Source organism: Scomber japonicus, chromosome 1, assembly GCF_027409825.1.
Source record: "Scomber japonicus isolate fScoJap1 chromosome 1, fScoJap1.pri, whole genome shotgun sequence".
NCBI lineage: Eukaryota > Metazoa > Chordata > Actinopteri > Scombriformes > Scombridae > Scomber > Scomber japonicus.
Window position 1 is genome coordinate 20,903,047 of NC_070578.1, and position 18,497 is coordinate 20,921,543.

The 18,497-nt window shown below is 40.0% G+C and overlaps 1 protein-coding gene across 1 annotated transcript; it reads right to left on the reverse strand.

The window, feature by feature from the left end:
• Positions 1-505: 505 nt before the first annotated feature.
• On the reverse strand, positions 506-18,309 carry LOC128362900 (DNA-binding protein RFX7-like). Its single transcript, XM_053323764.1, has 9 exons — positions 18,182-18,309; positions 14,643-14,676; positions 8,781-8,869; positions 8,269-8,391; positions 6,237-6,353; positions 5,591-5,675; positions 5,273-5,486; positions 4,755-5,032; positions 506-4,001 (listed from the first exon to the last, which is right to left on the reverse strand). Exons 1-9 carry the CDS (start codon positions 18,295-18,297, stop codon positions 780-782), a joined length of 4,278 nt encoding a protein of 1,425 aa, XP_053179739.1. The 5' UTR covers positions 18,298-18,309; the 3' UTR covers positions 506-779.
• Positions 18,310-18,497: the final 188 nt, after the last annotated feature.

Consider the following 18,497-nt stretch of genomic DNA (forward strand, 5'->3'; position numbering starts at 1 on the left):
TATACAGGAAATAACATTAACATAGTAGCATCATTATGTTTATATTTATGTTTATATAAATAGCTGATACATCATGCTAATTCTTCAGCAAGAATATATTCACTGGATTTACACAGATGAATTTGGGTCTATTTCTGTCACTAGATGGGATTTCTATAAGCGTACACATTATACTATGTATGAACATGTTAGCAACACCACTGATGATAGATCCAGTTGTTTTCAGCCAATCTACATTACACATACATGTTTCCATGATGAAATATCATTAGTTCAATAGTAAACATATTCTACATAAGTTTTAATGAGATGATACCTGCAGTTTCCAAGATTATTAAACAATCATCAAACAATCAAGAAATATTGCTGGCTTATAAATAATAATCTTGTTTTGTTCATTTTCAGATGACTTTTTACTAAAAACTCCCCTGTTGTGAATTTAAATTGACTTTTTAGTGAATCTAAAACAACATTGATTTGATTTGGATTGGTTTAGCTTTAGGGTTTGTTTTTTTGTTCGGTACCTTTGTTTACTTGTTGGAAATGCTCTTGAAAGAAAAACATAAACAAAAACATGAGGTGATGTTCTCTGATGAAAAGAAACGACCAGCATTTTAATCAGAGTGTATCAGCATCATTTCAGTTCAGTGTGGCACTTAAACTGGACAAACCTCATAGTGTCCAGTGTTGCATTATAAAATGAAATGCCTGAAAATAAATAAAAACATACAGCAACCACAGATTAACATGTTCAACATGATTTTAAAAAGCTTCTACGATCAACCAATCAACCCAACGGTTGGATGATCTTTGCTTTCAAGCCACTCAAGTCCGCTCGAATGTGCCGTCTCGCTGGTGATTTGCTGAAACAGTTGATCGTTTGCCAACTCCTCTGGAGCGGCATTTTGATATTGCTGCTGATTGGGGTCAAACAGAAGGTTTGTGTCCAGTGAGTTAAGGTCATTAATGCTACTGGAGAGCTCCGATGTCATTCTGATTTCACAAGGGAAATCTGTTCCCCCTGTAGTTAGCTCCGACACCTGTTCCATGAGCTGATTGCCAGCAGTGAGGCTGTTGTCGTTTAGGAGGTCTTTAACGGAGAAATCCAACTGCTGATGCTGCTGTGAGTTTAAACCTAGCAGCATGGACTGGGCCTGCTGCTCTCCAGAGGCTGATTGTACTCGGCTTTCACCTGCAGAGAGAATCATTTGTTCATTAATAGCATTTCCGATGAGGTAATTTGGCCTTTGCAACTTGCAGCTGCTGGTGGAGTCGGAGGCCATCAGGCTGAGGTGGTCATCAGTGCAGGAGAGGGTGGGGTCAGACTCGAGGATCTGTGTGAGGTTCATACGTGCCGTGTAGCTAGAGGGTAAATTATTGATGCCCAGACCTCGCAAGGTGTCATCGTGGTCCCCATCCAGCTTGCTCAACAGGACATTGGTAATGTTTTTACTGCTGCACTGTTGGCCCGGCATGGGCAGTAGCTCAGTTTGCATCATGATGTTGAGTGGCACAGAGCGGCTCCTCTGAGCCAAGCTGCTCGCCCCAAGGTTTCCCTGACTGTTGGCGAAGATGTTTAACACTTCAGGTGTCACTGCAGAATTAAAGGGAGACACGCCTGATCGGGGGATATTGGGAAGGCCACTGTTTCCTGTGTTTCCACTGATGGTCCTCTGATGTACAGCAGGGCTTACACTGCGACATCGAAAGGTTGCAATTGTAGCGGGAGAGTTGGTGGATTTGTTGTCCAGTGGGGCAGGCACAGCAAAACCCTCCTGCTTGGTCATGTTAGTCATACTGGCTACCTGCTGCTGCACAGGTGAGATGGGAGTCAGGCGGCCAAAATGACTGTCGTGGTGCCGTGCATGAGGGATGGCGAAGGCATGAGGCTTCTGAAAGTGGTCATCTATGAGGCCCTGATAGCTGGGTAAGATTCCCATTCCACTGTTAGACTTGTTTAAGCTCCCAACGCTGCTGTTGTAACTGTTATTCATCCACTCCAGCCTGGTCTTGTCTGGGTGGGTGGCCATCGGCCTCTGCATGGGCTTGACAGGGCTGCTGGAGACGGTGCTGCCATCATGGAAACCAGTGATGCTGGAGTTGATGGGTGTAAAGGCGAAGGGGTTCCTGCACTCCACTGGACTGGGAGGCACAGTGCTGCTGCAGTTGGAGTGTGGAGTACCAGCTGGGGTGTGACGACTGCTTCCCAGAGCACTGTCCACAGGGGTTGTGGAGGCAATACGGGAGCAAGGGCTCTCTCCGGTCAGGCCTTGGACTCCTCCCATCATTTCCGATGTGGGAGTGGGTGTTGGGGTTGGAGTTTGGATTGGGTTTCCCCTGCTGCTGTTTCCAGCATGATAGAAAGCAGTCATTGTCTGATTGGTGGACATCACATTGTCTGGCATCATAGCCTGTTGGCCTTGCAGTGTGATGTTGTCTCCAAACTCCTGCAGGTTGTTCAGTTTCATCTGCTCTTCCATCTGCACCAGCTCCTCTACGATGCTGTCCTGAGTTACATCATCATCAAAGTTAAAGTAATCCATATCTGTCTGCATAGGGAGCTGACCCGACGATGGAGCTTGATCCAAAAAATCCATGGGTTCAGAAGTGGGGGTGGACTGAGTGTAAGTCTGTTGTTGAGCTCCCTCCAAGCTCCCTGTAGTTGAGTTTGAACTCCTAAGATCACTGACACATGGATGTTTCTGGAGGCTGACATTATTAGGTATACCATGCACTTTAGCCATCGTGTGCCCCTGCTGTTGCTGTAGTAATGCGTGACTGACTGAGGTGCTAGTTTCCATAACAGTGGAAGTGTTTCTCCTCTGCATTGAGCTCTGTGTTTTGTCAACAGTGTAGAAGCCACTGGTTCGAATAGAGGAAGTGCATAGTGTTTGGACTTGAGTGGGCAAGACAGAGTTCATCGTCATCTCAACCTCCCTGGTGGCAGGGGCACTTTCAGGTCTAGCTGGACCACCTGGACGGGGGACATTACCAACTGTGTTTCTGATCCCATATCCAAAACCAGCAGCGCCCTCTACTGGCTGCTGCAGCATAAAAACCCTTTTGATTGGAGAAACGACTGGGCTGAGGCCTGAGCGCTTCCTGAAGCTCTTAATAGACAAGAAACCTTCCTTTGCTGATGTTGCACTGCTGCGTTCCCCACATGAAGGTACTCTGCTGGTGTTCAGTGTAGAGACAGCACTGGTATTCTGAGTGGAGGGAGATAAGTGCAAAGTGCTTGTATTATTAGCATTATTATTGCTGCCTTCACTAGGCACCACAGTGTTGGTGCTTGAGGAGGGGTTTCCGTTGTATTTAGAGCTGGGCATTTCCTCCAGGCCCAGGAAGCCTCTCGTCTGAGGGATGGGCACACTGGCAGCCCTCTGCACAGCTCCTCCAGCCCTATTAGCCATTTCTCCTCGAGTCAGAATGAGACCACTGGGATTTTGGTTTTGGCTGTTCTTGTGTATAGCTTCAACTTCCATTTCAACATCGATGGTATGAGCATCAGTAGCCTGACCCTGCCTGGCCACCGGGGCCAGAACATGGCCAGCAGAGGCACTCATGTTTTGACTAGAGCCAACATCCTCGGCAACTGTTGTACTGCTGATGCCTGCAGATGCCGGCCGCAAACTGGTATTTGTAAGGGAAGTGGTGGTGCTGCTGTTGGGTGCAAGCGATATGGCTGCCATTTTGACCAGACTGACTGGGCTGACATGACACGCAGTCATCACAGTCTTAATGGGACTGCTGGCGATGATCATGGTCGAGGGCGAACGTAAAGTGATAGCAGTCGTGGATGAAGGCTTGGGCAGGATCTGTGCATACCGCTGCCGAGCTGTGCGTTCACCCACTGAACTGGCTAGAATATTTTGGGGGGGTTTGGGGCTTTGCTTCAGTGGCTGTGCTGGCTGGGTCACCATTTGGAAGTTAATAGGCAACATTTTGTTCTCCACTGCTCCCACTGGACTGGGAGACATCAGCTGCCTGCTCCTCTGTACCTGCACAGATGAACGGACAATCAGGAGTGGAACAAATCAAGACGATAATGATAAGGCCACAATAATAGTTTGTTTATTAGATTTTCATACGGTAATTTTTAAGTTTGAATCCAAATTTGAGAATAGTTTGAGCAGAGGGAACATTTTATAATTTAACTGTATTATAGCTTAGTATTTTTAACTGTTACAAAATTTTGTGGTTTTCAGTTGCTTGTGCCAGATTTTCACTTTCTTTAATTCCAGGCTTAAGAAATATTAGCCAGGTAGATTAAATACAGTAAAATTAATTATCATCTGTTTTGACTAGTCATCTTTGACGATTATGCAGACAGAGTTTTACATCAGGAATGTTTTTCAAACATGAGTGTTATGCTCATATCCAAACAATTCCTCACTGAAACATTGACATGCATTGAAGTAACACTTAAAGCTGACAGAAACGGTTATTGTGTGTTTCAAATTTGCCCATTCAGTATTTACTTGAACTGAAAACAAGAAATAAAAATAAAAATAAAAAAATAAATAAATGAATAATAATGTAACTCTGGACACATAATTAGTCTCATACTTGTTTGATGTCAGTACATTAGGAATTTACTTATTTATTAGAATGATAATTAATATATCAACTCAGCTCCTAGATTATTTTAAAAAATGGTGGTTTGGATGCAAATAAGGTTTAGCATTTTAAGTTAATCTAATTTTTTTTCTGAGATGGAGTGAACACAGATAATAGAACAACATTACACTCACCGTGATGGGGCTCGGAACAGCAGCGACCACAATGCCTATGGTTGGCTGAGGTGATGGAGGGACGGGGCTACTGCAAGGCACACTGTCTGCTCTCTTCGTTTGGGCCTCTCCAGGTAAGGGTGAATGCAGCTTCTGTTCTTGTTGTTTCCTCTGGATCTTCCTCTGGAGCTGCTGCTTTGCATCGATGGTGGGTGATGACAAGGTTGTTACTTGAGGCTGAAAGGAATGAGCCTCAGCAGTGGGGATGAACGCTGAGACCATCTGAGGAGTCGTAATGTCTGCAAAAAAGAAAACTTAGAGATTTAGATATCTGTAATGTTAATGTTATTAGTAAAAGTAATAACATATATATTGACATAATTAATAAACTGAGGTACATGGACAAAACATCTAATCACAGCATGACAGTGAACAACACAATAACTCAGCAGTAGCAGTAACAGGCAACAGCCACCAGATGCCGCTGTCTACTACTGTTTTACATACAGAGGGAATCGAGCCAAAGCAGCCTGCCTCACCTGTTTTAGTGCCGGTCACAACTGTGAGAGCTGCCAAGGACTTGTTGCTGATATAGTGGCTGTCGATTAGGAAGCGAGCCAAGTCTTCCACAGTATCGAACTGGCGTTTCAGCACCTTCTGGGCCCACTCGCACACCAGATCACAAGCTGCGTATCGCACCTCTTCTTTTATGCTGCTCAGCTGTCCAGATGACTCTAGTACATCACACTGGAGCTGAACACAGCAGATAAGCGGTTACATTTTTGACACACTGCATTAACAAGACAAAGCTGGAGTCGGAATAGAAATATTAACAGGAAAGATGTGGACATGCTTACTCCATCTCCTGGTTTGTGTAGATCCAGACTGGGTAAAGATGGCATGTGAACAAAAGGTCTCTTCCTTAGTCCACTGTAGCAATATGTAAACTGGTGTTAAGATTGAACACGTGATTCCAGTGAATGAACATATGCATGCAACATAACTGACGTACTGACCGGTGCACACAGTGGAAAAACAGGGAAAGCTGCTACATTTAGAGAACAGTTTGCTTATTGACTGGTCAATAACAGTCAACATTACACATACATTAAAAATGATTCTTTCAAAATGATCAATTTGTTGAGTTTGAAGTAAACTCCCTTTAACTGTCAAATATTTAAAGTTTTCCATATCCTAACACATAAAACTAATGAGCTATGATCTCACTTTTCACAATTTATTAACCTGAATGTCATGAATATAAACAAAAATTTATACTTTGACGTCAACACAAAAGTAGAAAACCCCCACAAATGCGTCATGAAGGTCAAGATCACAGCGATTCCCCTGAGGGTCTCTGTATTATGCTACTGCTTCCGAGGCAGAGGGGGGACTTTATTTCATTTCACATCTATATTTAGAGAGCTTATGAACTGCAACAGCAGATGGTCTGTGACCAGAGACAGGGGCCAGACTGGTACAATCCATTCCAGTGAAGGATATTTTGATTTTCCTCTCATGCCAAGTCGACGCGCCTTCATGTTCGGGAAGACATTTTTCATCATTTTTCCAAAGTCTGCAGCACTGAGTGGGTGATAGTTCAGATTGTCACAGAAGCTCCTGGAAGATATAAATCAGAGTAAATGTAATTAATACAGAATGAACAAAAAACAAATCAATGTTACAACTTTTTAAAATTATTTTACAATTCAAAGACATCATCATCAATATGTAATAATAATGGTTCAAACTATTTAAGCTGCTCTAATAAATATCTTTATATTAACTATGGATCAGATTACAACTGTAATGTGAAGGGCTCGCTCACAATGACAAACACACAGAAAATGATCACAAGCAGCTCTGAGGAGCATTTTAATGTCTTTTAGCTCTTTGTCAGTCAGCAACTTTACTGCTGTGGTTCAGTGTCACTACTCTCATTAGCGTTGTTTCCAGTTGCAGCCCTTTTCAGCAAAAAAAAACTCCAATAAACCCACTGTACACTACCTGCACAGCAAACAGCAAATAGCTAAAGTTAGTGACTAGCTGATGGAGCATTTAGCAGCTAAAGAGACAGATATTTGCCTCAGAAGTTCATTAAGACCAAACCAGAGTTTAAAAGAATGTCATAATTGGACTTAAATGTGTCACGTTGACACAAACATGACTCCAAATTAAGGTTAATGCTCTGTATCTGCTGAATATGTAAACATGCAGGTGTTAACACATTTGGCATATCTGTTTAACAAGAGGCTTAGCATGCCCTGAAAATCAGGTGTACCCCAGAATGCAACAGATGCAACAAAGCAACTCTGACCACACTCAACCACACCCTTCACTGTTGCTGGCTGTGGCAACATGTGTACATGTGTAGTGAAACACTGCTTTTCAGCCAGGTGGTAAGTTGATTTTTAACACGATAATGTCATTGTTGTTTTTAGAGCTTGTTGTGGCACCCCCAAGTGACCAAAAACATTAATTCAGCTTCAATGTACAAATAATCAAGACAAATTGCAACAGTAGAGTTGCAAAAGCGATATAAACTCAGTTAGATAGATTTGTAAAATTAAAACAAATAAAGCTCTTATATTGTGGTGACTCTGCATCACTCTCACCCCCCTATTCCATAAAGAGCCTTTAATAGTTAATATTGAGGAAATATCCAAAACATGCACCATATACAGACATGCCTTTATGTACCATAAACTGTAGTTCATTCATTTTATTCACTTACCTGCTAACTTTTCTGCTTGGTAATTTCATTCTTGTAATTAGTTACTTATTGAGTTATCCACAGTGCATTTTGATACTAAATCTATTTTATAGGTACCATTGATCTTTATTTGGCTGTTTTTACTTTGGTCCATTGCATATTCAGAGCAGACTGCTGGCTGAATATTGTCAAGGTGTTGAAATGTGTGTATGGAGAGGTGGGGGTGTAATCTTTAAATGTTTCCATCATACTATTTAGAGTCCACATGCTGCATGCAAGGTAAAATACTCAAGGGAAATTAAATAAATAATAAAACAACTAATTAAAGATTTCAGTATCTGTAATGACATCTGTGGTTAAATAAAATGTTTCATTGTTTTGAAGTGAAAGTGCACTGCTTCTCTTTGAAGCTGTTTCACCTGTCTATGCGAAAGGCGCCAATATATTTGGGGGCCACTGTATTTCTGTTCTAGTAGAGTTAAAAAGACAGTTACATAACACTGTCAGAGCATTTCAATGACTGTCTCAGACTTTCCATTCTAATATTACCGACACATGCTGCTCGGTGATTCCCATGCCTGCAGCATCTATTTATACTGCCGCTTTAGCCGGCAGTCATTCAGAGGAGAAAGAAAAATTAACGTTAACAGCTGTCAAATAACCAATAAATACTCAAATAAAGTATTTACTGTTTTATTTTGTGTGTGTGTAAAAGTGCCTAGTCTCAACAGTACTGACATAAATCTTTAATCTTATTAAAGACAACATGAAATTTCTGTAAAAAGTACTTTCTTTCTCTGTCAGCATGCTGTTTAAACCTACTTGTATTCATCATAGACCTCCTGTTTGGGGAGAGAGGTCTCCGGGTATTCCTCTAAATGATTGCGGATCCAGTTGAATGCATGCACCTGTTGCGTGCGGCTTGATGACAGGGCACTCTGGTCACTGAGGAAAGATGTGGATCATTGATTAACGATTGACAAGTCACAAAGCAAAAGGAAGACACCTCGCTGTAACATTAGTCCTGAGAAATCCTCCTCACAAAAGCAACTTCTAACCATGTGTGAAACTGGTGGTACTGGTTAAGTTTAGTTTAGGTTAGTTTATTTGGATCCCCATTAGCTGTTGCCTGGGTAACAGCTAACGGGGATCCATGTTCCTGGGGTCCATGTTAAAATAAATACAATTACAATTACAATATAACATAAATGCATATCTAAATAGAGTCTGGTTAATTGAGTGGATTGTGCACAGACTGACCACTATCCTCTGAAGTGAACTTAAATACATTTTCATCATCTGTCTGTATATCTAACAGGCAGATGGATCTTTACCTTTTATCAGGGCTGCTGCTGTTGGGACCGGAAGGCAACTTCAGGTAGAGGTAGAGTTTTTCAATGTCCGAGAACTTGTCAACATCTAGCTGTAAAGATAGAAAAGGGGGGAAAAGGGAATTTTAATAATTGGCTTTCTAATTTACCGACACATTGTATTCTCCTGCCATGATTTTTAAAGCTGGGATAGTCCTGTTATAACTGTAGAGTGCACACATACTGAAAGTAGGAATGATTGCTGGATAATTCATAGTAGTGAAATTCATAGTAGTGAAGGGTGTCCAACAGCTCATCTGCCTTTTAAGGCTGCATCTTAAGAACATTATCATTTTCAGTTCATCTGCAGATTATTTTCTCAGTGTATCAATAAAAAAACAAGCAAATACAGACATTTGCAAAACTGACACCTGTGACTCTTTTGCATCTTTACTAAAAACTTGACTAAATAGTTGCTGATCAAATTCTTTCTCTTCAAATAATTGATTAATCAACTAATCAATTCAACTATACTGCCTTTATTACAGTTAAATAGTAAACTTTTAGCTTATTTTATCTGCAAATGTAGCAGTAACTCAAATAAGCAGCCATGTCTGAAACTGATATAGATGCTAATACAACGTGAAAAAGTTCAAAACCTGCAGTAAAAAAACAGCTCCAATCCATCTTATGCATATAATAATAATGGATTTTGCTTTTGTCAAGGCTGCTCACTGAATGATGTTAAACATTTACTCAAAGCTCAGTTTCTGTAAATATGATCACACTGAGTGACTAAAGTATGAAACATCTTGTCTTGTAAATCATGCCGGCAGTGGATTATTTTTCAGCCTGTGTTTGTGTCTTGGATGCTGTTCTTCTCTCTCCACTTATTTCCTGTCACCTCTCATAAGTGTACTATCAAAAGGAAAAATAATACCTACAATAAAATAAATATTAAAAACAATACACATACAACCAAAACCAAAGCGAGTCATCATAAATCAAATAAAGGCACATTTAAAATAATACGTACAGTATACTTAAAGATCATGTCTGCTCATTTTTCTTTTTTGCATGGTCCTCTCAAACCTGTCACTCTCATTCATTCATATCCAACACACAGACAGACAGACACACAGACAGACACACACACACGCACACACGCGCACACACACCCCACACACCAGCCTGCCCATAAGACCCTGAGCTACAAACAGCCTTCAGCCCTTCTTCAAACGGAAAAAGAAACATGATACGTTTAAATTCTGCCTGTTTGACGGCAGCAGACAGCAGTGTTGGATACTTTTCAGCATCATGCATCAGCATCATGCATCTGTATAGTTTTCTACTACAGTAATAGTTAGGTTCCCAAAAACAAAAAACTACTAATTATACCAACAATTTCTAAGAGATCAGGAACAGAAACATTGCTGAACTTGAAGGCTGTGATCAGAACATAAACTGCAGAAAATTCAAAACATAGGATTTAGCCCGTTTTCAAATATATTGACGACTTTTTAATACAAAAATACAAAAACTATATGTCATTTATAAAGGTTTTATTATAGCTGAGGTTTTAGTATCAATTATGTTTTGGCATACACTAAAACAAGCCTATTATTAATTATGATTCAGTGATGAAATTCATGAAATACTTAATTTTCAATTTATACTGTAAGTTCACCTAAAAGTTATTCTGTCTTTAATGGTTTTTCATTTTTCACAAAATCAGTTAATTCTACGGATAGGGTCTAAAATCATTATCAAATTCAAAAACCAGTATCAAATCCACTAATCGTATTCAAACCCTTTTAAATCATTTCAAATCTCAAAACTTAACTGGGAGATTCGAGGTGATCATCTGATCATTTCTCTGTTGGTCCCCGCTGTACTACAAAAACAAACACATGGTAACACCACAGTCGTACAGTGGTGGTCGAGTGACGCATCTTACACTCACAAAAAATCTTTGGCTGCCAAACATTTCATTTTAGATGTTATGCAATTAATGTTAAGATGCAGCTTAAATAGTCTGCTGCATTCATTTTAACCATCACCTTAAAAATAGAAGCCTACTACCTTTATGCTTTCTTCTGCTTTTTGATAATAAAACAGAGTGAGGAGAGGGTTGATAAAAGATTAGTTGGGGAGTTTAACAAACTTGGGTATTTTGTTGACCAGTAAGCAGATCCAGAAGGGAGTCACCTATCTGAACCCAAGTTAAATCTACCACTGAAATAAAAAGGACAACATCATCTGCAAACAGCAGAAATATCAACCTTACACTACAAATCTGGTGCATCCCTAAACTTTACCCTGTAGCGAGGATTAGCACATTTCTATGACCTTGTTATAATCTATCTTCTGCTCTAACTGCACTGTTGCTATTGAAATCTAGACAGGAAAAACCTCTGGCCAGCAGTTTGTTCTGTCTAGTTGTGCCACATCAACAGAAAATACACATCATATAACCTTATACATGACCTTGAGGTCTGTTCACACAGGCTTTGTTTATGCCACACAGAAACAGTGAAGCATTAGGTTTCCAAAACAGCTCAGCAGGAACACGCTGAAGAAAGAAGAGAAAAACCATTTGATGCAGGCATCATCCTTTAGAAAAGTTTGAAATAAGCTGCAACTTACATAGTTCCTCCTTGAAGTGAGCAAATTAATTGTCACTCTGCTACTTTTTCCCCAAGGTCTAAATATCTATCCATTCTCTCTCTCTTTTTCTCACTTGCTTTCTAAGTTACCTCACCGGTACTTTTTTTCTAGATCTATGCAAGGTATCTAGGCAAGGTAATCCAGAAACCAAGGTGTAATTGTGTATTTTGGAGTACACTGACTCATGTGACAGAGATAGACTGCAGTTCTATATAGACAGCATGCAGACGGTTAAAAATTCAAGTGTTTTTTTAAAACTAGGCCCTAAACTCTAAACGGACGACAAGTTAATGTCACTTAGGATCTTCTCAAAGTGACAATGGCTCCAGACATTTCCCGGCAGCCACATGATCTTTTGCCTTCCTCTCTTAAACTGTGTAAAGTGAATTCAGACATTTTCTTTTAAACACATTAAATAGGTCATAAATGTATTTCTAAAAAAGATGTAAAAAGCATTTCAACCATTTAGATTTGTATTATGGAGCTAGGCTTCACAAACTGTGTTCAACATTTCTGTGTTCAGGATTTAGTGGGCGGGTCTGAAAATCACTGCCACATTACATAACGTGGCGATGATTGGCATAAACCCACCCCTGCTGCACACTACAACTACTACAGTCTACAGTTAGCCAGTTAGCTGAGTTAGCTGTCGCGTTAGCCGCCGAGCTAGCAGCTGAGTTAGCAGCAGAAAGCTCTCAGACGTAGCGTCCATGTTTCAGGTAGAGGTGGTAACTTTGATTGACAGGTGACACTTGGTAGGGGGCGGGGTTTCAGTGAACTCGGCGGGCACTCCCACAGCGTTTGGCAGCAGAGAAAGAGGCTGAGTTTTACACAACTTTGAAGCCTAATTTCATATATTTGGCGATTTTTTTAACCATACAAATACCACACTTTTCTGTGGTATGTCAAATGTTGATGGCGGATTTACCAGGATTGGTCACATGACAGTTTCACTGATCATTACTGCCATTGACTGATTCTGATACATAGTGGCACGTCATTGTGAATTTTTTTAATATGTTGATGTACATCATAATACGAATTCACATTGTGGTTCTTTTATTAGTGATGTTTTGCATGTTTGTGTGCTGCTGCGCGCCTGTGTGTGCGTAACAGGCACACACAGCATATTGGACTCTTGATGATGCGCCCCTTAAATAACAGTGACATATGCGCCAGTGACTTTAGATTAGGTTTTTGTCAGTAGCGCAATCGCTTTCCTCTACCTGAAAATAGCAATGCGCCACCAATGTGCCTGACCCCACCTCATTTTGAGACCAACATGCCTATGGGCGCACAGACTGGCGTAAGTGCATTTGCTATTTAGACAACGTGGGCGCAGAGCGAGAAAATGACAACTGCATCGGGGGAAACTAACAAAGACACATTTTCTAATTGGCTTCTTTGTAGTCAGGGAACCACAGATCACAGACAGCAGTAGTTAACGCACACAGAGCACCATCAGCCATGAGGAACACAAGTAAATACACATTCTCATCAATAAGTACTGTCATTTTCAAACTAGTGGTTCATTTGATCTATGGACTGCATTTCAAATGCTTTCGTGCTAACAGGATTGCTGTAGATCATACAGAGGACATCCCTGGCCTTTTTAGTATGACTCACCTCCTGCCCTACTGGCTTCGGCTGCCAGTGTCTGGATGTCACTGTGTCTTCACATATACACAATTAACTAATTTCCCAGTGTCCCCCTTCAGCTTTTCATAGCTTTATTAAAGGGATCCTCTAGTCAAAAATCCATAAATAAACTTAAGCTGGCAGACCTATTTGCTTTATATATTCATAAAAATAATCTACAACTGAGCATCAAACAACACCACTTAAGTATATGTTCACAATGTATAAACTATGAACATCATTCAAATTACAACTAAATATGAACAGCTATAGTCCAGTATTGAACACCTCTTTGGACCAAAAAGCAGTGTTGTTTCATGTAGTTGTTTGGAGTGTCTGTCTATCCTATACTTTGGTCCTAAGCAGAATTTTCTTCTACCATTACAGTTAGTAATGAATAATCATAGTTTCCAGATTACTCATGAAGACCAAAATATCAACTTTACACACAACATACAGCATCTCATTCTCTAGGAAGACTGCCATGACATCTGCTGAGTATATTCATGTGTCAAATATACACCTTTATCTTTAGTCTTGTTCAAATATAATATAATACTGTTTATTCAGAAATCTAAATGATAATGTTTCCCTTTCACCTCTAACCTACTGATTATCCTCTAATCATAGTGGACATATGGTCCGTCCACTGGTCTTCAGTGTGTTGAATTTAGTGGCATCTAGCAGTGAGGTTGCAGATTGCCACCAACTGAATACCCCTCCCCTTCCAATTCTTTGGTTTCATCATGGCTCCCCTGTGTTTTACACTGTTTTGATTAAATGCTATTCTGATATCTGCCTGCATAGATTTATGATATTGTGGCATTTGATCAGAGCAGATGGTCACACTGAGCCTGATAGCATCCTTCTACACAACACAAGAGCCACAGAGTCTGAGCAAAATCCCACATTTGCTCTCCTGCTGAAGTCTCCATCTCATCTAATTTTCAAACATGAACACACATCTTGTCCTGTGCCTTAGCTTGTAGAACGAGCTACCCAAACAACATTCACCGGGGAAAAGAGTACCATTAACATCAGGTAGCAGGTAAGTTAATTAGCTCAGCTGCAGCACACTAAACAGCACATAAACTTACCTCAACATTTTGACAATGGCCCGTTAGATGGTGGTTTGGTAATTGCTCTTCAAAATCCTTGTTAGTGACTTGTAGCTACAGCAGTGTTGTCTATTCTGTACAGTGAGCATTTCTGGTATTTTTCCAAATATTCTGTTCTTCATTCATAACATAAAATCTATCAACAACACATTAAAAAAAAATTGATTGCAAAGAGGGCTGATAAAAAGTGATTTCAGGGAACCCCCTTGTGTTACACCTTGAGATACCTCGTCCCTGCAGAAGTCGTAGCCAACTCGTAGGAGTCACTAGCACAACCCAGTTTTCTGGCCTAAGCTGTGCCCTCTAGAGGTTCATCTTAAAACGCTGGTGGTTAGCGGTTATTTCTTCAAATGAAGCCAGGGGCCAAATAAACCACTCAGAAAACAACTGTGTTTCAGCATTACATGCATGGACAACTAATAAATTGCAATTTATAGATTAAAGACATGTCAAAAATACTCACCAGAATGTTTTCCACTTTTGATTGAACAGATTTGCTGAAAAATAAAGACAGTATAAATTAGTAACGCTGGTGTAACATGAGCGCTTGAGTCTAAAGTGTATTTATTTATAAAGCAGAGGAATGTTTGGTATGAGACGACCCTCCCTTCAGCATCTCTCAGGTCATGTATCCCACCACCATGAACACTTGCTGTCATATGTAAAAAGAGAGACGTGCACTGAGTTAACAATGTCTCTGTCAGTTTCATCCTATGTGGATTTCAACTTTGATTAAAGAATACACCTTTTACTGGTGGGTTTTTAGTCATCGCATTAAATCACGCTTTCTTTACAGTAAAAAGAACATTTTAGATTACACAGATACCTTTTAAGAGTTTTCCAAGGTGTTTTATTGTGATGTGTGATTTTAATCTAAATTCTCATGCCTGCTGTATACTCTTCAGTAAAGGTGCAAAACAAATCACCTTTTTACAACAAGAAATATTAAATAAAACCTTCCCACAAAAGCAAGCATTACATGACGTCTGTGTGTTCATTCAAAGCAACGTTGCAGAGAGTCAAACTAGACACATGAATAACTTCTCCAGGTTTAGTTCCTAATCTGCAGGTCAGGTCGTCGACTGTGAGACAGAAGTTACGTCGCATTTAAAGACTCTTACTCCATGACACCGGGCAGAATAAGCAGACGGCCCTAAGCCACGACAAGAACAGTTCACATTAATTCCCTGTTACTAGGGGGCCAAGGATTTCCCAGCACTAAAAGGCCTTCATTAAGCTGTTTGCTAGGCAGATTTGGCAGGTACAAATGAATGACATCTGATGCAAGTTTTTGCAGAGACTTGCATCAGAAAAAACAAACAATGGAAATAGATTAAATCAAGAGATCCTTTAAATCATGGGTGTTCATCCAGGTGTAATTCAGTCACTGATTTGGAGGCTGGAAAGAAAACCAGCAGGAATTCACTACAGACTATCAGTCCACATGAACACAGAGCAATGGTGGGGTTGGAATGAACTTGCTGACCTGTCTCGTTCTACCATGATCTACTTAGCAGCAGGTCGCTGAGGCAAACATCAATATTTATACTCTAATCCTGTTAAAAGGTAAACACTTAGGGAGTGGGACAAATATTCAATATGTTATTGATGAACTGGCACCAGCGTCACGACGTGTTTCTGCTGAGGCATTTCCTTCCTTCATTGCAGACATTTAAACTCTGAACTGTTCTGCTTTCTGGTGGTTTAGCCACAGGGCATCTTGAGGCAGTTTGACATTTAAAACACAGTTCATGAGTTCGCTCACATTCTGATGAAAAAGGCTCATTTTGGTATGAAAAATGGCCTTAAATCCAAAAAAGGCACACAATGTACACCAGTAAATAAAGTAACCTTTTTCGTAAGAACATTTTTTCAAAGAAAATTCCAAAAAACACCTCGATAAAAGGAACAGAGAGACCTAACGTCAACACAGACATTCAGTCCTAACAAGTTCAACATGTGTTAGAAACAGCAAACCAATTATTAGACCACAACCAACAACAACGGATTATAAGTGGCTCTTAAATTGACGGGCATTCAACTCTATTGCATTACATTGTTGTTAATATATTTCACTTTTACATCTTGATTTAGTGTTTTTATATATTAGTCTTTATATGAAAGCAGTAATTTCATATTTCATTGTGGTACTGGAACTGGAATAATAATTGATTCATGTGTTGATTGCAGCTCCTGAGATTTGCTGCTGATTTATATTGTTATCAGCTGACACCTGACATTGTTCAGCAGTCAATATAAAACTGAATTATATCAGATCAATTCACCGACAGTACTTCTACGGAGCTCAAGTAACTACATAAGTGTTGGTTTCAGCGTGCCAGCGATGTTTAATGATGGAAACAGGGGAAACGTCTAGACAGGCAGGGGGAATGTAATGTAGATGAGGACTACTACTGCAGTGTCTTTAAATAATCAGTAAACAAGCACGAGATGAAGAGGAGACTGTCAGATGAGGGTAAGGGTGATCTAATTCAGTGTTTTGGGACATAAAGGAACCTCCCCATGTTCAGTGGTGGAGGTAAAAGTAGCAATACCACAATGTGAAAACACTATTAAAAGTAATAATCCTACAATCAAAAGGTTACTTATGTTTAATAATACATGTCAGACTTATATTAATTGCAATATGGAATTATTGTTAAAGACATATTCACATTTAAGTCACATTTTACTGTTTATCTGATAAAGTTGAAGCTAATTTAAACTGTTGATTAGTTTAGTTAGTTGGTTTGATGTTTAACAAAGCATCATCTTATTCTAAAATTTGATCAAATGTTTTATATATAAATATTCTTAATCTGTAGGGTAACTATAGCTGTCACATAAATGCAGTCATATATAGTAAATAGTACTGTGTTGTCCTGTTATGTGCACTTGATGTTCTTATATGTAGCCTACTGTACTGTATCTTTATGCAAGGCAACACACCAGCAAAAGACACATTTCCATTATTGCCTGTGTTAATGGACAATAAAGTTTCTAATATTTGATGAAATGTGGTGGAAAACTCAGATAAGTAAAATACCATTACCTCAAAATTGTACCTCAGTAAAACACTTAAATGCATACATAGCTACATTCAATCAGTGTCCATCTGATCCTACATAACAAAGGCGACTCCCAGACCTGATCAACAAATTTTGACCTTTAAGACAACCTTTCACAGTCAGACCAAACAGTCCTGAAACAAACTACTTCAAGACATTAAGAGTTAGCTGGAAAAATGTGTCTTAAAACACAAGTTACACATATTGACATAATTAGACACACAATTAACAATTTCCCCCTGAAGTTGAACAACAGAGACAGATTTTACAGTAATATGAGGACAGCTGTAAACACCACATTCATTAGAAAGTCACTCCAGTACTGCACAAAACAACTATTTTTAGAATATGTACTTCATTCCTTCCATTTAATGCTAGTAATACTTCAACTTCCCTGCATTTCAGAGAGAAATATTATACTTTTTACTCCTTCACATTTATGCTACAGGTGTAGCTACTAGATTTCAGAAGGAAATGTTTTGCTTTATACATTTATTTGACGGCTAGAGTTCCTAGTTCATTCACAAATGATTATTTTACCTATAAAACGGATGATCATCTGATAAAATATGATTGATAGATGTAGATTTGACTAATTAGCAGTACAAGTAAAGTTGGCTTCACTTCAATCAACTAAAAACAGTGCTACTTACACTTGAATGCATTACTAAAACAATACAATATTTTATAATAATATATTTTTTCCTTTTTTTACTTCTTCTTCTGCTCAACAAGTACTCTGCTTGCATTTATATTGTGCATGCTGGGCTTTGACTGGTAATACAGTATTTTTAGATTGTGTTATTACTACTTTAACTTCTTTCACCACTGTATATTGACTTTAATGAGTACTAAGTCTATACATTTGGTATCTGATGACGAGTTTGAATTGAGGCATCACACCATGCACAGCAGTATGTGGACCCCTCCTCACCATATGGAGTTCTTGATCCTGAGCTGCAGAGCGGTGGCCTCAGCGCCCTGCAGCCCGGCGGGGAGCAGGCCCGCCCCGCGGTCCGTCTGCAGCTGCTGGGGGTCCTCCTCCGCCATCACAGCGGGCCTCGGGACGGGACGGCACGGGTCCGGACGGGAGGTGTGGACGGGTGTAGTGGCCCGGCAGGGTTAAACAACATGGACCGGAGGACGGTGCGATGCTAACGGGACAGCAGCACGTCCTGTTGTTGTTGTTGTTGCCACCCAGCTCTCCTGCGACATCTCTCGCTTCAAGTCCCTACACTTGGTGAGTTTAA